General features: G+C 42.1%; 1 protein-coding gene across 1 annotated transcript in view; it reads right to left on the bottom strand.

Moving 5' to 3' along the window:
• UBR2 (ubiquitin protein ligase E3 component n-recognin 2) overlaps positions 1–18,959 on the bottom strand; it is a 124,980-nt gene that overhangs the window by 45,395 nt on the left and 60,626 nt on the right. Inside the window, 4 exon segments of the mRNA XM_006100547.3 lie at positions 2,455–2,638; positions 3,751–3,879; positions 10,622–10,721; positions 10,811–10,974. Of these exon segments, the coding sequence (XP_006100609.1) occupies positions 2,455–2,638; positions 3,751–3,879; positions 10,622–10,721; positions 10,811–10,974 (577 nt within the window).

Raw genomic sequence — 18,959 nt, 5'->3', positions numbered from 1 at the left:
CGCCCTGCCCTGAGTGTGACAGGGTGCGGCGCCCCAACCCCCTGATCTGCCCTGCTCTGTGTGTGACAGGGGGTGGTGCCCCAACTCCCCTATCGCCCCTACTCTGTGAGTGACAGGGGGGAGCTCCTCAACCCCCTGATCGGCCCTGCTCTGTGCGTGACAGCGGGGAGCTCCTCAACCCCCTGATCGGCCCTGCTCCGTGTGTGACAGGGTAGAGAGCCCCAACCCCCCTGATGGGCCCTGCTCTGTGTGTGACAGGGGGTGGCGCCGCAACCTCCCCATCGACCCTGTCTTGAGTGTGACAGGGGGTGGTGCCCCAACCCCCCAATCGGCTGTACCCTGAGCGTGACTAGGGATGGCATCGCAACCTCCCGATCCGCCCTGCTCTGTGCATGACAGGGGGCAGCGCCCCAACTCCCCAATCGGCCCTGCTCTGAGCCCAACCAGGGGCTGCACCTAGGGATTGGGCCTGCCCTCTGCCACCCGGGAGCAGGCCTAAGCCAGCAGGTCGTTATCTCCTGAGGGGTCCCAGACTGCGAGAGGGCACAGGATGGGCTGAGGGACCCCCTCTCCCCGCTGAGTGCACAAATTTCTGTGCACCAGGCCTCTAGTTAGATTATAAGCATTCAGGCCAAGGCTTGTCAAACACAGTGAGATAGAATGCTCAAAAATGTTCAATGACAGCCCTGGTCAGTTTTGCTCAGTGGTTAGAGGGCCCCGGGTTTAATTCCCAGTCAAGGGCACAAACCTCTGTTTCAGGTTCCCCAGCACTGGTAGGGGCGTGTGCAGGAGGTAACCAATCGATGTGTCTCTCTCACATCAAAGTTTCTCTTTCTCTCCCCTGCTCCTCCCTCCCTTCCACTTTTTTTAGAAATCAATGAAAAAAAAATATCCTCAGATAAGGATAAAAAAAAAAGTTCACTGAGAGAGCTGAGGGAGGTTAATGAGGTAGGCAGAAAATGGTACATTTCAGAGTACTGACTATTTTCTCTGTGGATAACTATCAGCATCAGTTACCACCCATACAACCAGATTTTTAAAGGCAGAAAAATCAGCAGCTGAGTCTGAACTAGGACTCACTTTCCTGCATTCCAGTTGAATACTTTTTCACAACACTATGGTGATACTTGCCCATGTTGAGAATCAAGTTCAGTATGCTCAAAGCACTTTCAAAAAACAAAACCAGGCCTGAATAAGTTACAGGAATTAAGAGATTTCTTCTTACATTCTCAACTTCAGTCTAGGTACTTATTTGTTGTACTACTGATATTCAGATGTCTAAGTTATCTTATATCACCATGATTGCAATAACAATCCAAAAGCCTTCAGAAATGAAAGAGGAATCGGATTATTACTATCGATCCCATGGACATTGAAAGGATAAAAAAGGAGTACTATGAACAACTCTATGCCCACAAGTTTGATACTTCAGATGAAAATGATCAATTGCTTGAAAAAGTAAAACTACCAAACTCACACAAGCAGAAATGAATAACCAGAACCAGCCTGTATCTATTAAAGAAATTGATTCAATAATTAAAATCCTTCCAAAAAGGGAAGTATCACATCCATATGGTTTCACTGGTGAATTTTACCATGTATTTAAAGAAGCCCTAGCTGGTTTGGCTCAGTGGATAGAGTATCGGCCTGTGGACTGAAAGGTCCCGGGTTCGATTCCAGTCAAGGACACATGCCCGGGTTGCAGGCTTGATCCCCAGTAGGGGGCATGCAGGAGGCAGCCGATCAATGATTCTCTCTCATCATTGATGTTTTGATTTCTCCCTCTCCCTTCCTCTCTGAAATAAAGAAAGGAAGGAAGAAAGAAAGAATACCAATTCGCCACAATCTTTTATACACACAACCACTTTCACATCATATTATTACTGAGCTAGCTACACACTTAAGATAAATCACAAATTCTGCAATGAGTAAAAATAGCTAGCTTCAGATCTTCTCTTTTCTAATCTGGAACTAAAGGAAATAATAAATATTATGTGAGTAGGACAAGCATTCCTGCAATCGAGAAATATGAAAGGAAGTATACTGAAATGAGACTGCAGAGATGGACAAGTACATTTCAAAGTTTTTGGCTGCTGCAAGGTGGCAGCTTCAAATATTCTACCAAGAATAAATGGCTTGTAAATCAACTATTTACAATGAAAAAAACCATCACCTCAACTTGGGGCTCACTCTTGACCTGCTGCTTAAAAAGGTTATCAATAAATGATTAAGAAACAGCTTATATGAGATAAAATCTAGGGTGGTTTCAATTTGTCAGTAATCACTTAAGCAAACTTAATTATAATATCTACCTCATAGACTGATGTGATGATTAAATAAGTTGACACACATAAAACTCTCAGACTAATGTGAGGTAGATATTCAACAAACATTAACCACACAAAAAAATTTCAAATATATTTTCAGGGTTTTCATGGGGGAGAAATGCTTTACCTGCAAGTAAGCGAGAAATGGGGAGGTGAATGCTAACTTTTTCTTGAGAAACACAGTATCTGATAGTTTCCACTGAATGTCCACAAATGCTTAATGTGACTGGCTGTTCACCATCAGTAAAACCACCATGACACTGCATCAATACAGCAAGGCATTTCTTGTAAGCTTCAATTAACACTTTTTCCTTAAAAAAAAAAAGGGTATTTTGTAAGTTATTCCAAAGTTAAGTTTTTATAACACTGAATAAGCACATCAAATTCAACAATGAGTAAGTACCTCAAATATTAATACAGGCAAAATCAAGCCCAATCATCCCTTCCCAACCTGGTCCCTCTTCCAGTGCCCTGTCTCAGTGAATGACATCTCTGTACAGCTGTGGAAATCTAGAAGTTATTCCAATACCCTCCTTTCCCTCATTCCCCATTGTCCAATCTATCACCAAGCTATCAATTTCATCTTCTAAATTTCTCTCAAACCTGGCCACTGATTATCTCCAGTAACTCAAAGGGAAAGCCAACTCTATTATAAATTCCCTACTTCTACTCTTGCTACCCTCCATCCACTCTCCATATAAACAATTTTTAAAAATGTATAAATTGGACCATGTCACCTTTCTCCTTGGTAGTCTCTAATGGGTTCCCACTTCAATTAGAATAAAATCCAACCTTCCTTCCATGGCCTCCAAGGCCCTGCAAAATTTACTTAAAAATCTGTCCACTTCTCTACCTTTAACCTCTATGCTCCAACCAGAGACTTCTCACAGCTCCCCTAACAATTATATTCCTCATAACAGAGCATGATTCAACTATCCCTCAGTCAGGAATATTCTTTACTGTTTGATCAGTTAACTCTGACACATAGCTCAGATCTAATGGAAGCCTTCTATGACCTCCCAACTTAAACAAGCTCTCATCTAGACTTTATAATCAAAACAAGAACAAAATAGTTTTAAGATAGGTCAAATGTACCAATAGTAAAACTTTATTTTTTGATAAATTTAGAAATTATTCTTTTTATATGCTCAAAATCTAGATGAGATAATGGAAGAAACAAAGACAGTAACATAAGAGAAAGAGAGTATGGATTATTTCCTCCTCTATATATTTTCCAAGTTTTTTTGAAAGACTTTAAAATTTTAACTTTTACTGAATTAATAGGTAGAAGAGGAAAATATGCTGTTTTATGAGCTAAGTATCACCACTATCCTCCCCAAAGCTCCTCAAAATTTACTTAAAAATCTATTTATTCCCCCCTCCACCATCTTTCTCCTATCTCCTACAGCTAGAAGAAACTCACATCTAAAGCACACCAGTCCTGCATCATTGAAATAACATGTGTTAATTTCATTTGCAATGTGAAGGCTGCTTCCCATTCTGGTTCCATTTCAATATGCTGTCCTACTTGACGTGTAACTGGATCCATTCCCTTAAAGAAAGTGAAAAGATTTTAAATGAATTAAAATTATATTTGTTCTCTTACATGGAAACTTAAAAATAATGTAGAGGAAATATATACTGATTACAAAAACATATAAAGTAAAAGGCTAAATAAGTTTCGAGTAGTATGAGAAAGTTCAACTTCTTAAATTATATGTTTATTTAACATTCTCTAAAATATAAATTAAAAATCCCAGTAAAGTACATAGCAAATTATTTTAGAGGCAATTTTCTATATGTTTTAAACAATAAAAAGAATACTTTACTGCAACAATCCTTCAAATTCTGTTTTAGGTCTGTTATCTATAGGAAAATTATTAGAAGAAATCTGATCAAATGTTACTGAGTTTATAAATATATTTTATTCAAAATGACCAAAATAGATATTGTTTCTATAGATACCCCGAACACCACAAAACATAGAAGTATTATTATAAATTTAAACACCAGAGAAAAATTTTAAATAAACAATCTAACCCTACACCTAAAAGAACTAGATAAACAACAAGAAAAGCCCAGAGTAAGTAGAAGAAAGGAAATTACAAAGATCAGAGCAAAAATAAATGACATAGAGACTGTAAGAAAATACTATGAATAACTATATACCACAAATTGAACAACCTGGGCAAAACAGACAAATTCTTAGGAACATTAAATCTTCCAAAACTGAATTAGGAAGAATAAAAAATCCAGAACAGACCAATAACAACTAATGATATTGAAGCAATAATTTAAAAAAAACCCAGCAAAAAATTTTGGACCAGATCGCTTCACAGGCAAATTTTACCAAATATTCAAAGAAAATCTAACACCTATCCTCCTCAAATTATTCCAAAAACTTCAAGAGGAGGGAAGACTTTCAAGCTCTTTTTATGAGGACAGCATTATTCTAACAAAAACAAACAGATAAAGACACTACAAAGAAAAAAATTATACGCCAGTATCTCTGATGAACATAGATACTAAAATCCTCAACAAAACATTAGCAAATCAATAAATGTGATATATCACATAAACAAAATGAAAGATAAAAATCACATAATCATATCATAGATGCAGAAAAAGCATTTGATAAAATCCAGCACCCATTTATCATAAAAACTCTCAGCAAACAAAGTAGGAATAGAGGGATCATACATCAACATAATAAAGGCTATTTATGAAAAACCTACAGCCAATATCATACTCAATGGGCAAAATCTAAAAGTGTTTCCCTTAAAATAAGGAACAATACAAGCATGTCCACTTTCACTACTCTTATTCAACATAGTACTGGACCAAGTCCTTGCCACAGCAATCAGACAAGAAGAAATAAAAGGCATTCAAATTGGAAAGGAGGAAGTAAAACTATACGTAGATGATATGATATTGTATATAGAAAACCCTAAAGACTCCACCAAAAAGCTATCCTATCTAATAATAGAGAAACATGGTAATTAGCCGTACCTCCACTACCCTTCCCATGGGCTAATCAGGGTGATATGCAAATTAACTGCCAACCAAGATGGTGGCCGGCAGCCAGGCAGCTTGAAGCAAACAGGAGGCTTGTTTGCTTCAGTGACGGAGGAAGCCAACGTTCCCCGCCTGCCGCTGCCGGCCTCTGAGCTTGCAGTTTGAAACATTGTTACAAATATAGAAGCTAAACAAAACTCTAGAAACCTGCTTTCAGCCAGCCGGGATCTCAGAGCTGGAGTTGAAACAGTGTTTCGATTATAGAACCCAAACAAACCAGATACCTGCTTTCAGCAGCCGAGGCCTCAGAGCTAAAGCTGGCCCAGAATAAAAAAAAAAAAAAAAGAAAAAAAGGAGCAGTTGGGAGCTTCAGTCACCCGCCAGCCTGAAAACAGCCCTCAGCCCCTCACCCAGACTGGCCAGGCACCCCAGTGGGGACCCCCACCCTGAAGGGGGTGTGACCAGCTACAAACAGCCATCAGCCCCTCACCCGGGCTGGCCAGGCACCCAAGTGGGACCCCCACCCTGATCCAGGACACCCTTCAGGGCAAACCAGCCGGCCCCCACCCGTGCACCAGGCCTCTATCCTATATAGTAAAAGGGTAATATGCCTCCCAGGACCAGGATCAGCGGAGCCGTGAGGCCTCCCGGCACCGAGATCAGCGTGACAGGGGGCAGCGCCCAAAACCCCCTGATCGCCCTGCGGCTCTGTGTGTGACAGAGGGCGGGGCCACAACCTCCCTATCTACCCTGCTCTGTTCATGACAGAGTGTGGCGCGCCAACCCCCCCCCCCCCCCCCCCACGGGCCCTGCTCTGAGTGTGACGGGGTAGAGCCATAACCTCCCCATTGGCCCTGCCCTGAGTGTGACAGGGTGCGGCGCCCCAACCCCCTGATCTGCCCTGCTCTGTGTGTGACAGGGGGCGGTGCCCCAACTCCCCTATCGGCCCTACTCTGTGAGTGACGGGGGGAGCTCCTCAACCCCCTGATCGGCCCTGCTCTGTGAGTGACAGGGGGGAGCTCCCCAACCCCCTGATCGACCTGCTCTGTGCGTGACAGGGTACGGAGCCCCAACCCCCCTGATGGGCCCTGCTCTGTGCGTGACAGGGGGTGGCGCCGCAACCTCCCCATCGACCCTGCCTTGAGTGTGACAGGGGGTGGCATCGCAACCTCCCGATCCGCCCTGCTCTGTGCATGACAGGGGGCGGTGCCCCAACTCCCCAATCGGCCCTGCTCTGAGCCCGACCAGGGGCTGCACCTAGGGATTGGGCCTGCCCTCTGCCACCCGGGAGCAGGCCTAAGCCAGCAGGTCATTATCTCCCAAGGGGTCCCAGACTGCGAGAGGGCACAGGCTGGGCTGAGGGACTCCCCTCCCCGCGAGTGCACAAATTTTTGTGCACCGGGCCTCTAGTTAGGTATAATAAATGAATTCAGTAGAGTGGCAGAATATAAAATTAATATTAAGAAATCAGTGGGGCATTTTTATTTATTTATTTTTAAAAAATATATTCTATTGATTTTTTACAGAGAGGAAAGGAGAGGGATAGAGAGTTAGAAACATCAATGAGAGAGAAACATCGATCAGCTGCCTCCTGCACTCCCCCTACTGGGGATGTGCCCACAACCAAGGTACATGCTCTTGACCAGAATCGAACCTGGGACCTTCCAGTCTACAGGCTGACACTCTATCCACTGTGACAAACCGGTTAGGGCTCAGTGGGGCATTTTTATAAACCAATAAAGATCAGAAAGAGAAACTAAGAAAACAATCTCACTTATTATTGTAACAAGAAAATAAAGTTCCTAGGAATAAATTTAACAAAAGAGATAAAAGACCTGTACTCATAAAATGATAGGATATTGAAAAAAGAAATAGAGGAAGACACAAACAAGTGGAAGCATATACTGTGTTCATGGATTGGAAGAATTAACATCATTAAAGTGTCCATACTACCCAAAGCAATGTATACATTCTGTGCAATTCCCATGAAAGTACCAATGGCGTTATTTCACAGATTTAGAACAAATATTCCAAAAATTTATATGGAACCAAAAAAGACCCTGAATAGCCTCAGCAATCTTTTGAGAAAAAAGAACAAAATTGGAGGGAACACAATACCAGGTATCAAACTCTAGTACAAAGTCACTATAATCAAAACAGCCTGGTACTGGCACAAAAACAGGTGTTATAGATCAATGGAACAGAACAGAGCCCAGAAATCAACCCGTGCCTTTATGGCCAATTAATATTTGACAAAGGAGGCAAGAGCATACAATGGAGTCAAGACAGTATCCTTATTTGTTTATTTTTATTAAAAAAATTTTTTTACATATTTTTATTGATTTCAGAGAGGAAGGGAAAGAGAGAGAGAGATAGAAACATCAATGATGAGAGAATCATTGATCGGATGCCTTCTGCAAGCCCCACACTGGGGATTGAGCCCACAACCAAGGCATGTGCCTTTGACCAGAATCGAACCCGGGACCCTTCAGTCTGCAGGTTGACGCTTTATCCACTGAACCAAACTGGCTAGGGCAAGACACTCTCTTTAATAACTGGTGTTGGAAAAATTGGACAGATACATGCAAAAAAAAAAAAGGAAAAAAAGAAAGAAAAGAAACTAGACCACCAACTTACATCATACACAAGAATAAACTCAAAATGGAAAAAAGACTTAAGTGTAAGTCGCAAAACCATAAAAATCCTAGAAGAAAACAGGTAGTAAAATCTCAGACATCCCTTATAGCAATATTTTTGACAATATGTCTCCTAGGACAAGGGAAATAAAGGAAAAATAAACAAATGGGACTATATCAAACTAAAAAGCTTCAGCACAGCAAAAGAAAACATCAAAATGAAAAGAGAACCCACTGTATGGAAGAAAATATCTGCCAATGATATATCTGATAAGGGGTTAATTTCTGAAATATATAAAGAACTTATACAACGCAACACCAGAAAGATAAACAACCCAATTAAAAAATAGGCAAAAGACCTGAATAGACGCTTCTCCAAAGAGGACATACAGGTTGACCAAGAGACATAAAAAAATGCTCAACGTCACTAATCATCAGAGAGATGCAAATTAAGACCACAATGAGATATCACCTCACACCTGTCAGAATGGCTACCATCAATAAACCAACAAACAACAAGTGCTGGCAAGGATAAGGAGAAAGAGAACCCTAGTGCACTGTTGGTGGGAAGGCAGACTGGTGCAGCCACTGTGAAAAACAGAATGCAGGTTCCTCAAAAAATTAAAAATGGAACTGCCTTTTGACCCAGTGATCCCACTTCTGTGACTATATCCTAAGAATCTCAAAACACCAATCACTAAGAATATATGCATCCCTATGCTTATAGCAGCATTATTTACAATACCAACTCCTCGTCAGTACCAGTAATTGAGTGGATAAAAAAGCTGTAGTTGCCCTGGCCAATGTAGTTCAGTTGGTTGGTTGGGCGTCATACATGCACTGAAAGATTGCTGGTTCAATTCTCAGTCATGACACACGTCAAGGTTGCGGGCTCAAACCCTAGTAAGGAGCATGCAGGAGGCAGCTGATTGATGTTTCTCTCTCTCCTTTTCTCTTTCTATCCCTCTCTCCCTCCCTCCATCTCTCTAAGCATGTACTTAGGTAAGGATTAAAAACAAACAAAACAAAAATATTTTAAAACAAAGTTATGGTACATTTACACAATGGAATACTATGTGGCTGTGAAAAAGAAACAATTCTTACCCTTTGCAACAGCATGGATGGACCTGGAGATTATTATGCTAAGTGAAATAAGTTAGTCAGAGAAAGACAAATACCATATGATCTCACTTACATCTGGAATCTAATGAGCAAAATAAACTTATGAACAAAACAGAACCAGAGGCATGGAGCACTGAAACAGACTGAGGGGTGTCAGAGGGAAGGGTGGTGGGAGGGACTGGATAAAAGAAAGCAAAGATGCCCGGCAGGTGTGGCTCAGTGGTTGAGTGTCAACCTATGAACCAGGAGGTCACAGTTTGATTCCCAGTCAGGGCACCTGCCCCAGTTGCGGGCTCCATCACCAGTGTGGGGCATGCAGGAGGCAGCTGATCAGTGATTTTCCCTCATCACTGATGTTTCTATCTCTCTCTCCCTCTCGCTTCCTCTCTGAAATTAATAAAAATACATTTTTTAAAAACGTGATGGGATTAGCCAAAGAACATATATGTATAACCTATGATCACAGACAATAGTGTGATGAAGGCTAGGGGAGGAGAAGAGTCAGGGGTTGGGGGAAGGTGGACAAAGAGGAGGAAATGGGGGATATCTGTAATAGTGTGAACAATAAAAAAAAAAATTAAACATCCAGAAATCACTACCCAACATGGAACTCGAGTATTTTCTAAAAACAGTAGGTCACCTCTGTGTATTCCTTTCTTAAGAAAAGCCAGACAGTTACTAAAAGAATCATGATAACACTGCTTAGATTTATTGAGATGTTATCCATCTTCTCGAAGTTAAAACTAGTTATATATGCCAGTTTGTTTCTGCTTCTAGATTCTATTTTGTATAAGAGGTGTTTCCAAAGGAGATCATTAAACAGAGGGGGAAGAGTTCTATAAGGAAAAAGAAATATGGAAACATTAAAAAAATCCAAACATTATAGTTTCTTAAATAACTGACAACACTTCCATATAAGCATATTAAAAAAACTTGCAACCTCCAAAGAAAGAATGTTAATGGTGACCAAAAGAAACACCTAATACAAAAGAACATGAGAGCCCTGGTTGGATGGCTCAGTTGGTTGGAGCATCATCCCATGCACCAGGAAGTTGCGAGTTTGATTCCCAGTCAGCGCACATACCTAGGTTGGGGTTTCAATCCCTGGTTGCGGCGTGTAGGGGAGGCAGCTGATTGATGTTTCTCTCTCACATCAATGTTATCGATGTTTCTCTTTCTCTCAAAACAAACAAACTAACAAACAAACACAATAAACCTGTACTGGGGTAAGTATTAAAAAAGAAAAGAAAAGAAACAGTAGATACCAGAACCTTTGCTAGGATTTCATTCATTCTACACCTTTCCAAGAGTAGTCAATTAAAGAGGCACTTCTTGGTCCAAATTGCAGCCATACAAATCATTCTTTTGGAGATGTGCCCAAAGGAAATAAAAGCATACACAGAAAGGTGTTCACTTCAATGAACAACAACAAAACAAAACAAAAAAACAAAAAACAAAAAAAAAGGAAGAAAGAAAAGAAAAAGGAGAGTGTTTCCTTTTAAAATGTATGTTTATACACACCTGCATACATTTGAGTAATTCCAAAAAGGCATCAAATCCTTCTAGGAACTTCTGCCTGAGATCATCTGACCATTCAGTTGGTTTGCTAATCAACACATACCTAAAAAAGAGAAAAATATCCGTGAATATATAGATAAACGCTGACATTTTACAAGTTGCAACTGGTTTGATAATTAAACAAAAACTTACTTGAGGTCTAAAATAAGGCTCTGAACTCTTCTAAATTTGAAGGCATGTGAAGTAGTATATCGTTCAAACTGAAATCTACCCTGGGCATCTCGATGTCTCAAATGATCCATAAAAGTCTTAATGATAATGGTCAGTAGGTTTTCTTCTGTGATAAGCATCCGAGCCTAGAAAAAAGTGTAACAGAGCACATGGTAATCAAAACCTATTTACTAGGAAGCTAAGAAAAAGTCACCAACATTGGTTAGAATTTTCAGTTTAAAGCTTTTCAACACAACTAGAGTATAATAAAATAAATAATGCATTACTGTGTATTTCTAAATAACAATTACTTACTCCAATTGGCACTTGTATGAAGCAACAATTATATCACGGAGAAAGATGCCAGAATGTTAGGAGACACATCCAAGGCTCGTTATTTAAAGACAATTCAGGGTGGGGGGTCTGAGCCAGGCTGCAAATTTTCCTTAACTGAGATATTTAGACACCTATAATGGTATGGTATAATTACGCTAGAATCCAGAGGTTTAGTATCACAGATTCTGTAGAACTTAGTGCCTATCCTATCTAATAAAAGAGAAACATGGTAATTAGCCATACATCCGCTACCCTTCCCATTGGCTAATCAGGGCAATATGCAAATTAACTGCCAGCCAAGATGGCGGCTGGCAGCCATGCACTGAAGCGAACAGGGAGGCTTGCTTGCTCCAGTGACGGCGGACTCCAACGATCCCCGCCTGACTTGCCGGCCTCTCAGCTGCAACTCTAAGCAACTATGTTGCAAATATAGAAGCTAAACCAAACCCCAGAAACCTGCGTTAGTCAGCCAGGCTTCAGCCAGCCGGACCGCAACATTGTATCAAATACAGAAGGTAAACAAAAGGCCAGAAACCTGCTTTCAGCAGCCGAGGCCTCAGAGCTAAAGCTGGCCAAGAATTAAAAAAAGAAAAAAAGGAGCAGTTGGGAGCTTCAGTCACCCGCCAGCCTGAAAACGGCCCTCAGCCCCTCACCCAGACTGGCCAGGCACCCCAGTGGGGACCCCCACCCTGATCCAGGACACCCTTCAGGGCAAACCAGCCGGCCCCCACCCGTGCACCAGGCCTCTATTATATATAGTAAAAGGGTAATATGCCTCCCAGCACCGGGATCAGCGGAGCCGTGAGGCCTCCCGGCATCGGGATCAGCATGAGAGGGGGCAGCGCCCAAACCCCCTGATAACCCTGCGGCTCTGTGTGTGACAGGGGGTGGGGCCACAACCTCCCTATCCGCCCTGCTCCATTCGTGACAGGGGAAGGCGCCCCAACCCCCTGATCAGCCCTGCTCTGTGCCTGATAGGGGGGAGCTCCCCAACCCCCTAATCGCCCTGCGGCTCTGTGTGTGACAGGGTACAGCGCCCTAACCCCCTGATCGACCCTGCTCTGTGTGTGAGAGTGGGGAGCTCCTCAACCCCCTGATCGGCCCTGCTCTGTGTGTGACAGGGGGCAGCGCCCCAACCCCCTGATCGGCCCTGCTCTGTGCATGACAGGGGGCAGCACCCCAACCCCCTGATTGGCCCTGCTCTGTGCATGACAGGGGGTGGCGCCGCAACCTCCCCATCGACCCTGCCTTGAGTGTGACGGGGCGGTGCCCCAACCCCCTAATCGGCCCTACCCTGAGGGTGACTGAGGGTGGCATCGCAACCTCCCGATCCGCCCTGCTCTGTGCATGACAGGGGGCGGTGCCCCAACTCCCCAATCGGCCCTGCTCTGAACCTGACCAGGGGCTGCACCTAGGGATTGGGCCTGCCCTCTGCCACCTGGGAGCAGGCCTAAGCCAGCAGGTCATTATCTCCCGAGGGGTCCCAGACTGCGAGAGGGCACAGGACGGGCTGAGGGACCCTCCCTCCCCCCGAGTGCACAAATTTTTGTGCACCGGGCCTCTAGTATATATATAAAAGCCTAAGCGACAGTTACGACTGAAGTATCAGAACCGGTCGCTATGACGCACGTTGGCCACCAGGGGGCAAATACTCAATGCAGGAGCTGCTCCCTGGTGGTCAGTGTGCTCCCACAGCCAACCTCCCCCGCCGGCCAACCTCCTGCAGTCCCTGCCCCTAGCCAGCAGGCCCTGATCGCCTGATCAGGGCCGGGCCCCGGACTGAGACGGTGAATCGGGGGTGGGTGGCAGCAGACACGACCCCTTTCCCAGGGGGGTCGGTGGCCAACCTCCCGTGCCCTGTCCTTGCCCCTGGTTGGCAGGCCCTGATCGTCCCACTGCTTGCCCACTGCAGTGGCGATGTGGTGGAGAGGGAAGGAGGAGGGGAGAGGTGGGGCACCGTGTGGTGGCGGGGCACCGACAATGGTGGCATCGGTGTCTGGTGTCTGTTCCTTCCTTGCCCAGCCCGATGATTGTTGCCTCCTCTCCTGACCCCGCCAGGGCCTTGGGCCCCAATCGGCCCTGATTGCCAGCCAGGCCTAGGAACCCCACCTGTATACGAATTTCATGCACCGGGCCTTTAGTGTGTATATAATAATAAATATTCATATACATATATATGCACATATATACATTTATAATAGCTGGATTAAGTGTTATTAAGTAGATAAAAGTATGGATATGTATAATTATATCCATTCCCCACCCCCAACAAGAAGAGCATATTATAAACACTGTTCTACACTTTGTTATTTCACTTAATATATTTTAGTGATTGTCCCATATCAATTCATATAAATTCCTTCATTCTTTTTAACTATCAGTAAGTATTATTTGGTATCGTACTTTATTTAGCCAGGCCCTTATTGGTGAGACATTTGTTTTTCCCCAGTCTTATTTATTACAAAAGATACTACAACAAATATCTACTCTATAGTTGAAAGAATATTTATAATTTCCTAAAAGTGGAATTACTGGGTTAAAGTGTATGTACATTATAACTTTTGACTGATATCACCAAACTATCCCCTCAAAGAAGCTTACCAATTTATATGTCCATCTACAAGGTGTGCTTTCCCCTCTTGCCCTCAATAACGCAATGTAATTTCAAACACTTTGATGTCTACCATTCCAATGGTTTTAATTTACATATCTTACTATGAATAAGGTTAAAAATTATTTTTTTAAACAATTTGCATTTCCTTTCTTGCTCCTTAGCAAGTTACAAAATTCTAATATTACTTTGAATGCCACATATTACTCTGATATAAAAGATCATGGATTTCTCTGCACTTGTATAGTTTAACTATGTTCCAAGCTGTTATTGGTGCTAGGTGACTATTTAACTAGATCTTACATTAGCCAATATCAGTTTTATTAGCAATATAGAAAGCTGCATCAGAAAGTAGGACCAAGAAAAAAAATGTAGGACCAGCCCTGGCCAGTGTGGCTCAGTTGGTTGGGTGTCGTCCCGTGCACCGAAAGGTTGCCTGTTCCATTTCTGGTCAGAGCACATGATGAGATTGTGGGCTAGATCCCCAGGAGGGGTGTGCAAAAGGCAGCCAATCAATGTTTTGCTCTCACATTGATGTTTCTCTCTCCTTTCCTCCGTTTCTAAAAATCAATTTAAAAAATCTAAAAAAAAAAAAAAAAGTAGCACCAAAAATGCAAAAGAAAAATGTCTAAGACTATAGTGAAGTTGTATTCTAATGTAGAGATTAAATTCTAAGGTTACCAGATAAGGAGAAAATATATATAAATCAACAGGGATTAACTGTTGAAGACTAAGGTCAAGTTTGAAGGAGGGGAGGTGTTGACAGGTTAAGTAAAAGGATTTTCCTTTTTTTTGCATGCTATATTAGTTGATTTTGACGAAAAAGTTAAGTGAGTATAATGCAATTTCGCTAATCTAAGGGCAAACACTGTAGAGCCTGCTTACAAGACTTATAACAGGCAGTAAAAGGAAGTGTGGTGGAGTGACAACTTAATATTGGTGTAACGTAAATCTCACCAACTGAGGCACTTCCTAGCAATTTCAGTTTCATATGAATGTTAAAAGAGATGGCTCATCCACTACATAGTTTTGGATTGGATTCTAACTTCTTTACTGTCTCTACTAAGGGACCACCCCATTAAAGTAGGGAATTTATTCAGCATTTCTACTTCTAAAAAGATAACTAAAGAAAGCATGTATTTCCCAAGGATACAACAGAAAAGAAAAACTTTAAGTGCTTGTCTGTATCACCTCATGCCCAGATTGTTGCTAATTTTTCAAGGTGATTTTCAACATTAAATATCTAACATTATATAGTTCTAATACTTCTTATCACACACCCTAAAACATACTTGATTTTTATGTTGATAATTTCACTTTGAATTAAAAACACACATTACTGCGGTTTACCTTAATTACAGTTTTATTCATATTATGTAATTTATATTCAACTTTGTATTGCAAGGCTCATTACATATTTAATAGCATATATTCAACATGGGCCAAATTCCTCCCAAAGACTCTAATAATGGTCTGTGCACACAGTTTTAGTTCAACTAAACATGACAGAGTATACAGGGATAATGCTGACTAATGAGGGCACATTTAATAAAATAAATTAAAATAAGAAAGATACTCTAATCACTTAGAGTATTAGTACCAGTTCTTGACAAACTATTTAAAAATGAAGACTGTGCTACCTATAAGGTAATTCTGATACAAAAGATACCAATAAATGGGATTCTATCACTGCTATAAAACATCTTACTAATATATAGGGCCAGAGGTCTTTAACCAGGTATGCATAAGAATTACTAACATTGCTTTTTTCAAGAAATGATACATGTACTCTTCAGCTTCTAGGCATGACGAAGTGGGTTGAAGCTGACCACCATTTCTACCAAGAACTAGAAAAGGTCAATGAAAAGAAGAGTTTGGAGTCCAGCCAGTGTGGCTCAATGGTTGAGCATTGACCCATGAACCTAGAGGTCACTGGTTCAATTCCCGGTCAGGACACATGCCAGGGGTTTTAGGCTTTATCCCCAGTAGGGGGTGTGCATGAGGCAGACAATTGATGATGTTTCTTTCTTATTGATATTTCTTTCTATCCCTCTCCCTGCCTTTCTCTCTAAAAATCAATAAAACATATTTTAAAAAACAAAACTAAAGGGATGTTCTTACAACATTCTTTAAAAAAAGAAGTTTAAAATTACTAGAGAGCTGCTGAGCCGACAAGGATTGCAGTAGATAAAATCATGGAGAAGGGTGATGGCAGAGGGAGGTGAGCCAACAATTCTGCAACTACTTTTCCCTCAACATTTGACTCCTCTGGGAGTGGAGCAAGATGGGATTGAAGATCCCAGGAATGTGACAGAGCTGCTAATAACAGGGGGGAAAACCTGTTAAGAGTTCAAAAAGAACAGAAAGGTGGGAACCAAGTCCAACTTTCTTCCAGTTTTCCCCTTATGATGTGCAAAATTCTGAAGTTAAGCAGGCTAGAGATCTAAGAAGAGAGAGCAGAAAGCCTAGTAGAGCAAAGCAGTGATGTGGCAGTCTTTTAAAAAAATTGTTTATTAAAAATCTTTTTAATAAATTACATCCATTTTCTTTTTAAAAAATATTTTTATTGATTTAAGAGAGGAAGGGAGAGAGATAGAAACATCAATGATGAGAGAGAATCACTAATTGGCTGCCTCCTGCACGGCCCCTACTGGGGATCGAGCCCACAACCCAGGCATGTGCCCTGACAGGAAATTGAACCATGATCTCCTGGTTCATAGGTCAACACTCAACCACTAAGCCACACCTGCCAGGCTTATAAAAAAAGTTTAATGTTGATATTATTAGAGGTGTCCCTCTCTCCCTGCCCCTTTGCCCACCTCTTCCCACCTCTTCCCACCTTTGCCTTCACAAAACTATTTTCAGTATCCATGAAGTATGCATATATGTTCTTAAGCTAATCCCTTCACCTTCTTTATCCAGCCTCCTCCCCTCAGGCACTGGCCAGTCTGTTCCATGTATCTGGTTTCATTTTGTTTGTCAGTTTATTTTGTTCAGTAGATACCACATATTAGTGAGATCATATGGTATTTGTCTTTCTCTGACTGGCTTATTTCACTCTCCAAGTCCGTCCACACTGTTGCAAAAGGTAAGAGTTCCTCTTTTTTTTTTTTTTTTCAGCCATGCAGTATTCCATTGTGCAAATGTACCATAGCTTTGTTATCCACTCACTAGAGGCCTGATGCACAAAATTTGTGCAAGAGTAGATCCTCGCAGCCCCAGCTGCCTCACATTCCCCCACCCCCCGCCCACTGGTGGTTCTGGAAGGTCGTCTGGAAGGTTGTTCCACCATCCAGTCTAATTAGCATATTAGCTTTTTATTATATAGGATCTGCTGATGAGCACTTGGGTTAGTTCTATTATAAATAATGCTGCTATAAATATAGGGATGCATACATTCATTCTAATTGGTGTTTTGGGATTCTTAGGATATATTCCCAGAAGTGGGATTGTTGGGTCAAAAGGCAGTTCTTTTTAATTTTTTTGAGGAACCTCCATACTGTTTTCCATAGTGGCTGCACTAGTCTACATTCCCAGATATGGCAGTCTTACTATGCTGATTAAACAGGACTAGAGTTGAGGACCTTATAGAAGGGAGGAACTCTAATGAACACTCCAGGCTCTAAACTGGGGACCCTTAAAGGTTATGTTCCAAGGGTGAGAATAAATCAGAAATAAGAGTGTTGCCAAAACAATCTTGAGTCATGTTAATTCCTTATTGAACTAAGGTGATCAGCTTCACTCTGCCTAACAACATTAAGGGGAACATTCTTGAGAGAAAGATATCATGCTGTGTGTATAATTTTTAAATAAACAATGTTTAGTCAAAAGGCAATGAGAAAAAAAAAAAAAGGCAATGAGAGCCCTGGCTGGTGTGGCTCAGTTGGCTGAGTGTTGTCACATGCACCAAAAGGCTGCCGGTTCGATTCCTGGCACATGCCCGAGTTGTGGGCTTGATCCCCAGTAAGGGGGGGTGCAGGAGGAAGCAAATTGCTGTTTTACTCTCTCTCTTTCTCCCTCTCCCTTCCACTTTCTCTAAAATCAACAAAAACATATAAAAAAGGCAACAAGAAAGAGAGAATGGGGCAGAAATCATATTTGAAGAGAGAATGGCTCCAAAATTTTAAAAAGTGGAAAGGCACCAGACTAGAGATTTAATATCTAAAAATTACAATATTTACAAATATAAAGAAAACCATATCTAGGTAAATCACAGTAAAACTGCTGAGATCTAAGATAAGTGTCAGTAAAGCGTTTTTAGGCATTCCAAATGACTGAAAATGAAAAGGGGTAAATATTAATAAAAAAAATCAAGCAACAGGAACAAAACTATAGATAATCATATAATGGTATTCTCAGACAATGATTTGAAAATAGCTATGATTTACATATTCAGGAAACTTAGGAAAAGATAAAGAGTTTCACCAGAAAACTGGAATGCATTTTTAAAAATATATATATTTTTACTGATTTCAGAGAGGAAGGGAGAGGAAGAGAGAGACAGAAACATCAATGATTAGAGAGAATAATTGATTGGCTGCCTCCTGAATACCCCCATACTGGGGATTGAGCCTGCAACCCAGGCATATGCCCTCGGCTGGAATCAAACCTGGGACCCTTCAGTCCGCAGGTCGATGCTCTATCCACTGAGCCAAACCAGCTAGGGCTGAAATGCATTTTTTATTAATTTATTTTATTTATTTACTAGAGGCCTGGTGCATGGATTCGTGCACTAGTGGGGTCCCTCACACTGGTGCACGATCAGGGCCGGAGAGGGACTGCGGGAGGGCTCCAGGGCATGTCCGGCCTGTTTTGCTCAGTCCTGATCAGCCAGACCCCAGCAGCAAGCTAACCTACCAGTCGGAGCATCTGCTCCCTGGTGGTCAGTGCGTGTCATAGCTACCAGTTGAATGGTCACTTAGGCTTTTATATATATACTAGAGGCCCAGTACACGAAATTCGTGCGGGGGTGGGGGGGGGCCCTCTCAGCCCAACCTGCACCCTATCCTATCTGGGTCCCCTTAGGATCGGGCCTAAACCGGCAGTCAGACATTCCTCTCACAATATAGGACTGCTGGCTCCTAACTGCTCACCTGCCTGCCTGCCTGATCACCCCTAACTGGCCCCCATGCCAGCCTGATCACCCCTAACCACCTCTGCCTGCCGACCTGATTGCCCCTAACT

Source organism: Myotis lucifugus, unplaced genomic scaffold (genome assembly GCF_000147115.1).
Source record: "Myotis lucifugus unplaced genomic scaffold, Myoluc2.0 scaffold_318, whole genome shotgun sequence".
NCBI lineage: Eukaryota > Metazoa > Chordata > Mammalia > Chiroptera > Vespertilionidae > Myotis > Myotis lucifugus.
The sequence above is the reverse complement of the archived record's forward strand: the minus strand, read 5'-3'. Positions and strand labels throughout refer to the sequence as shown.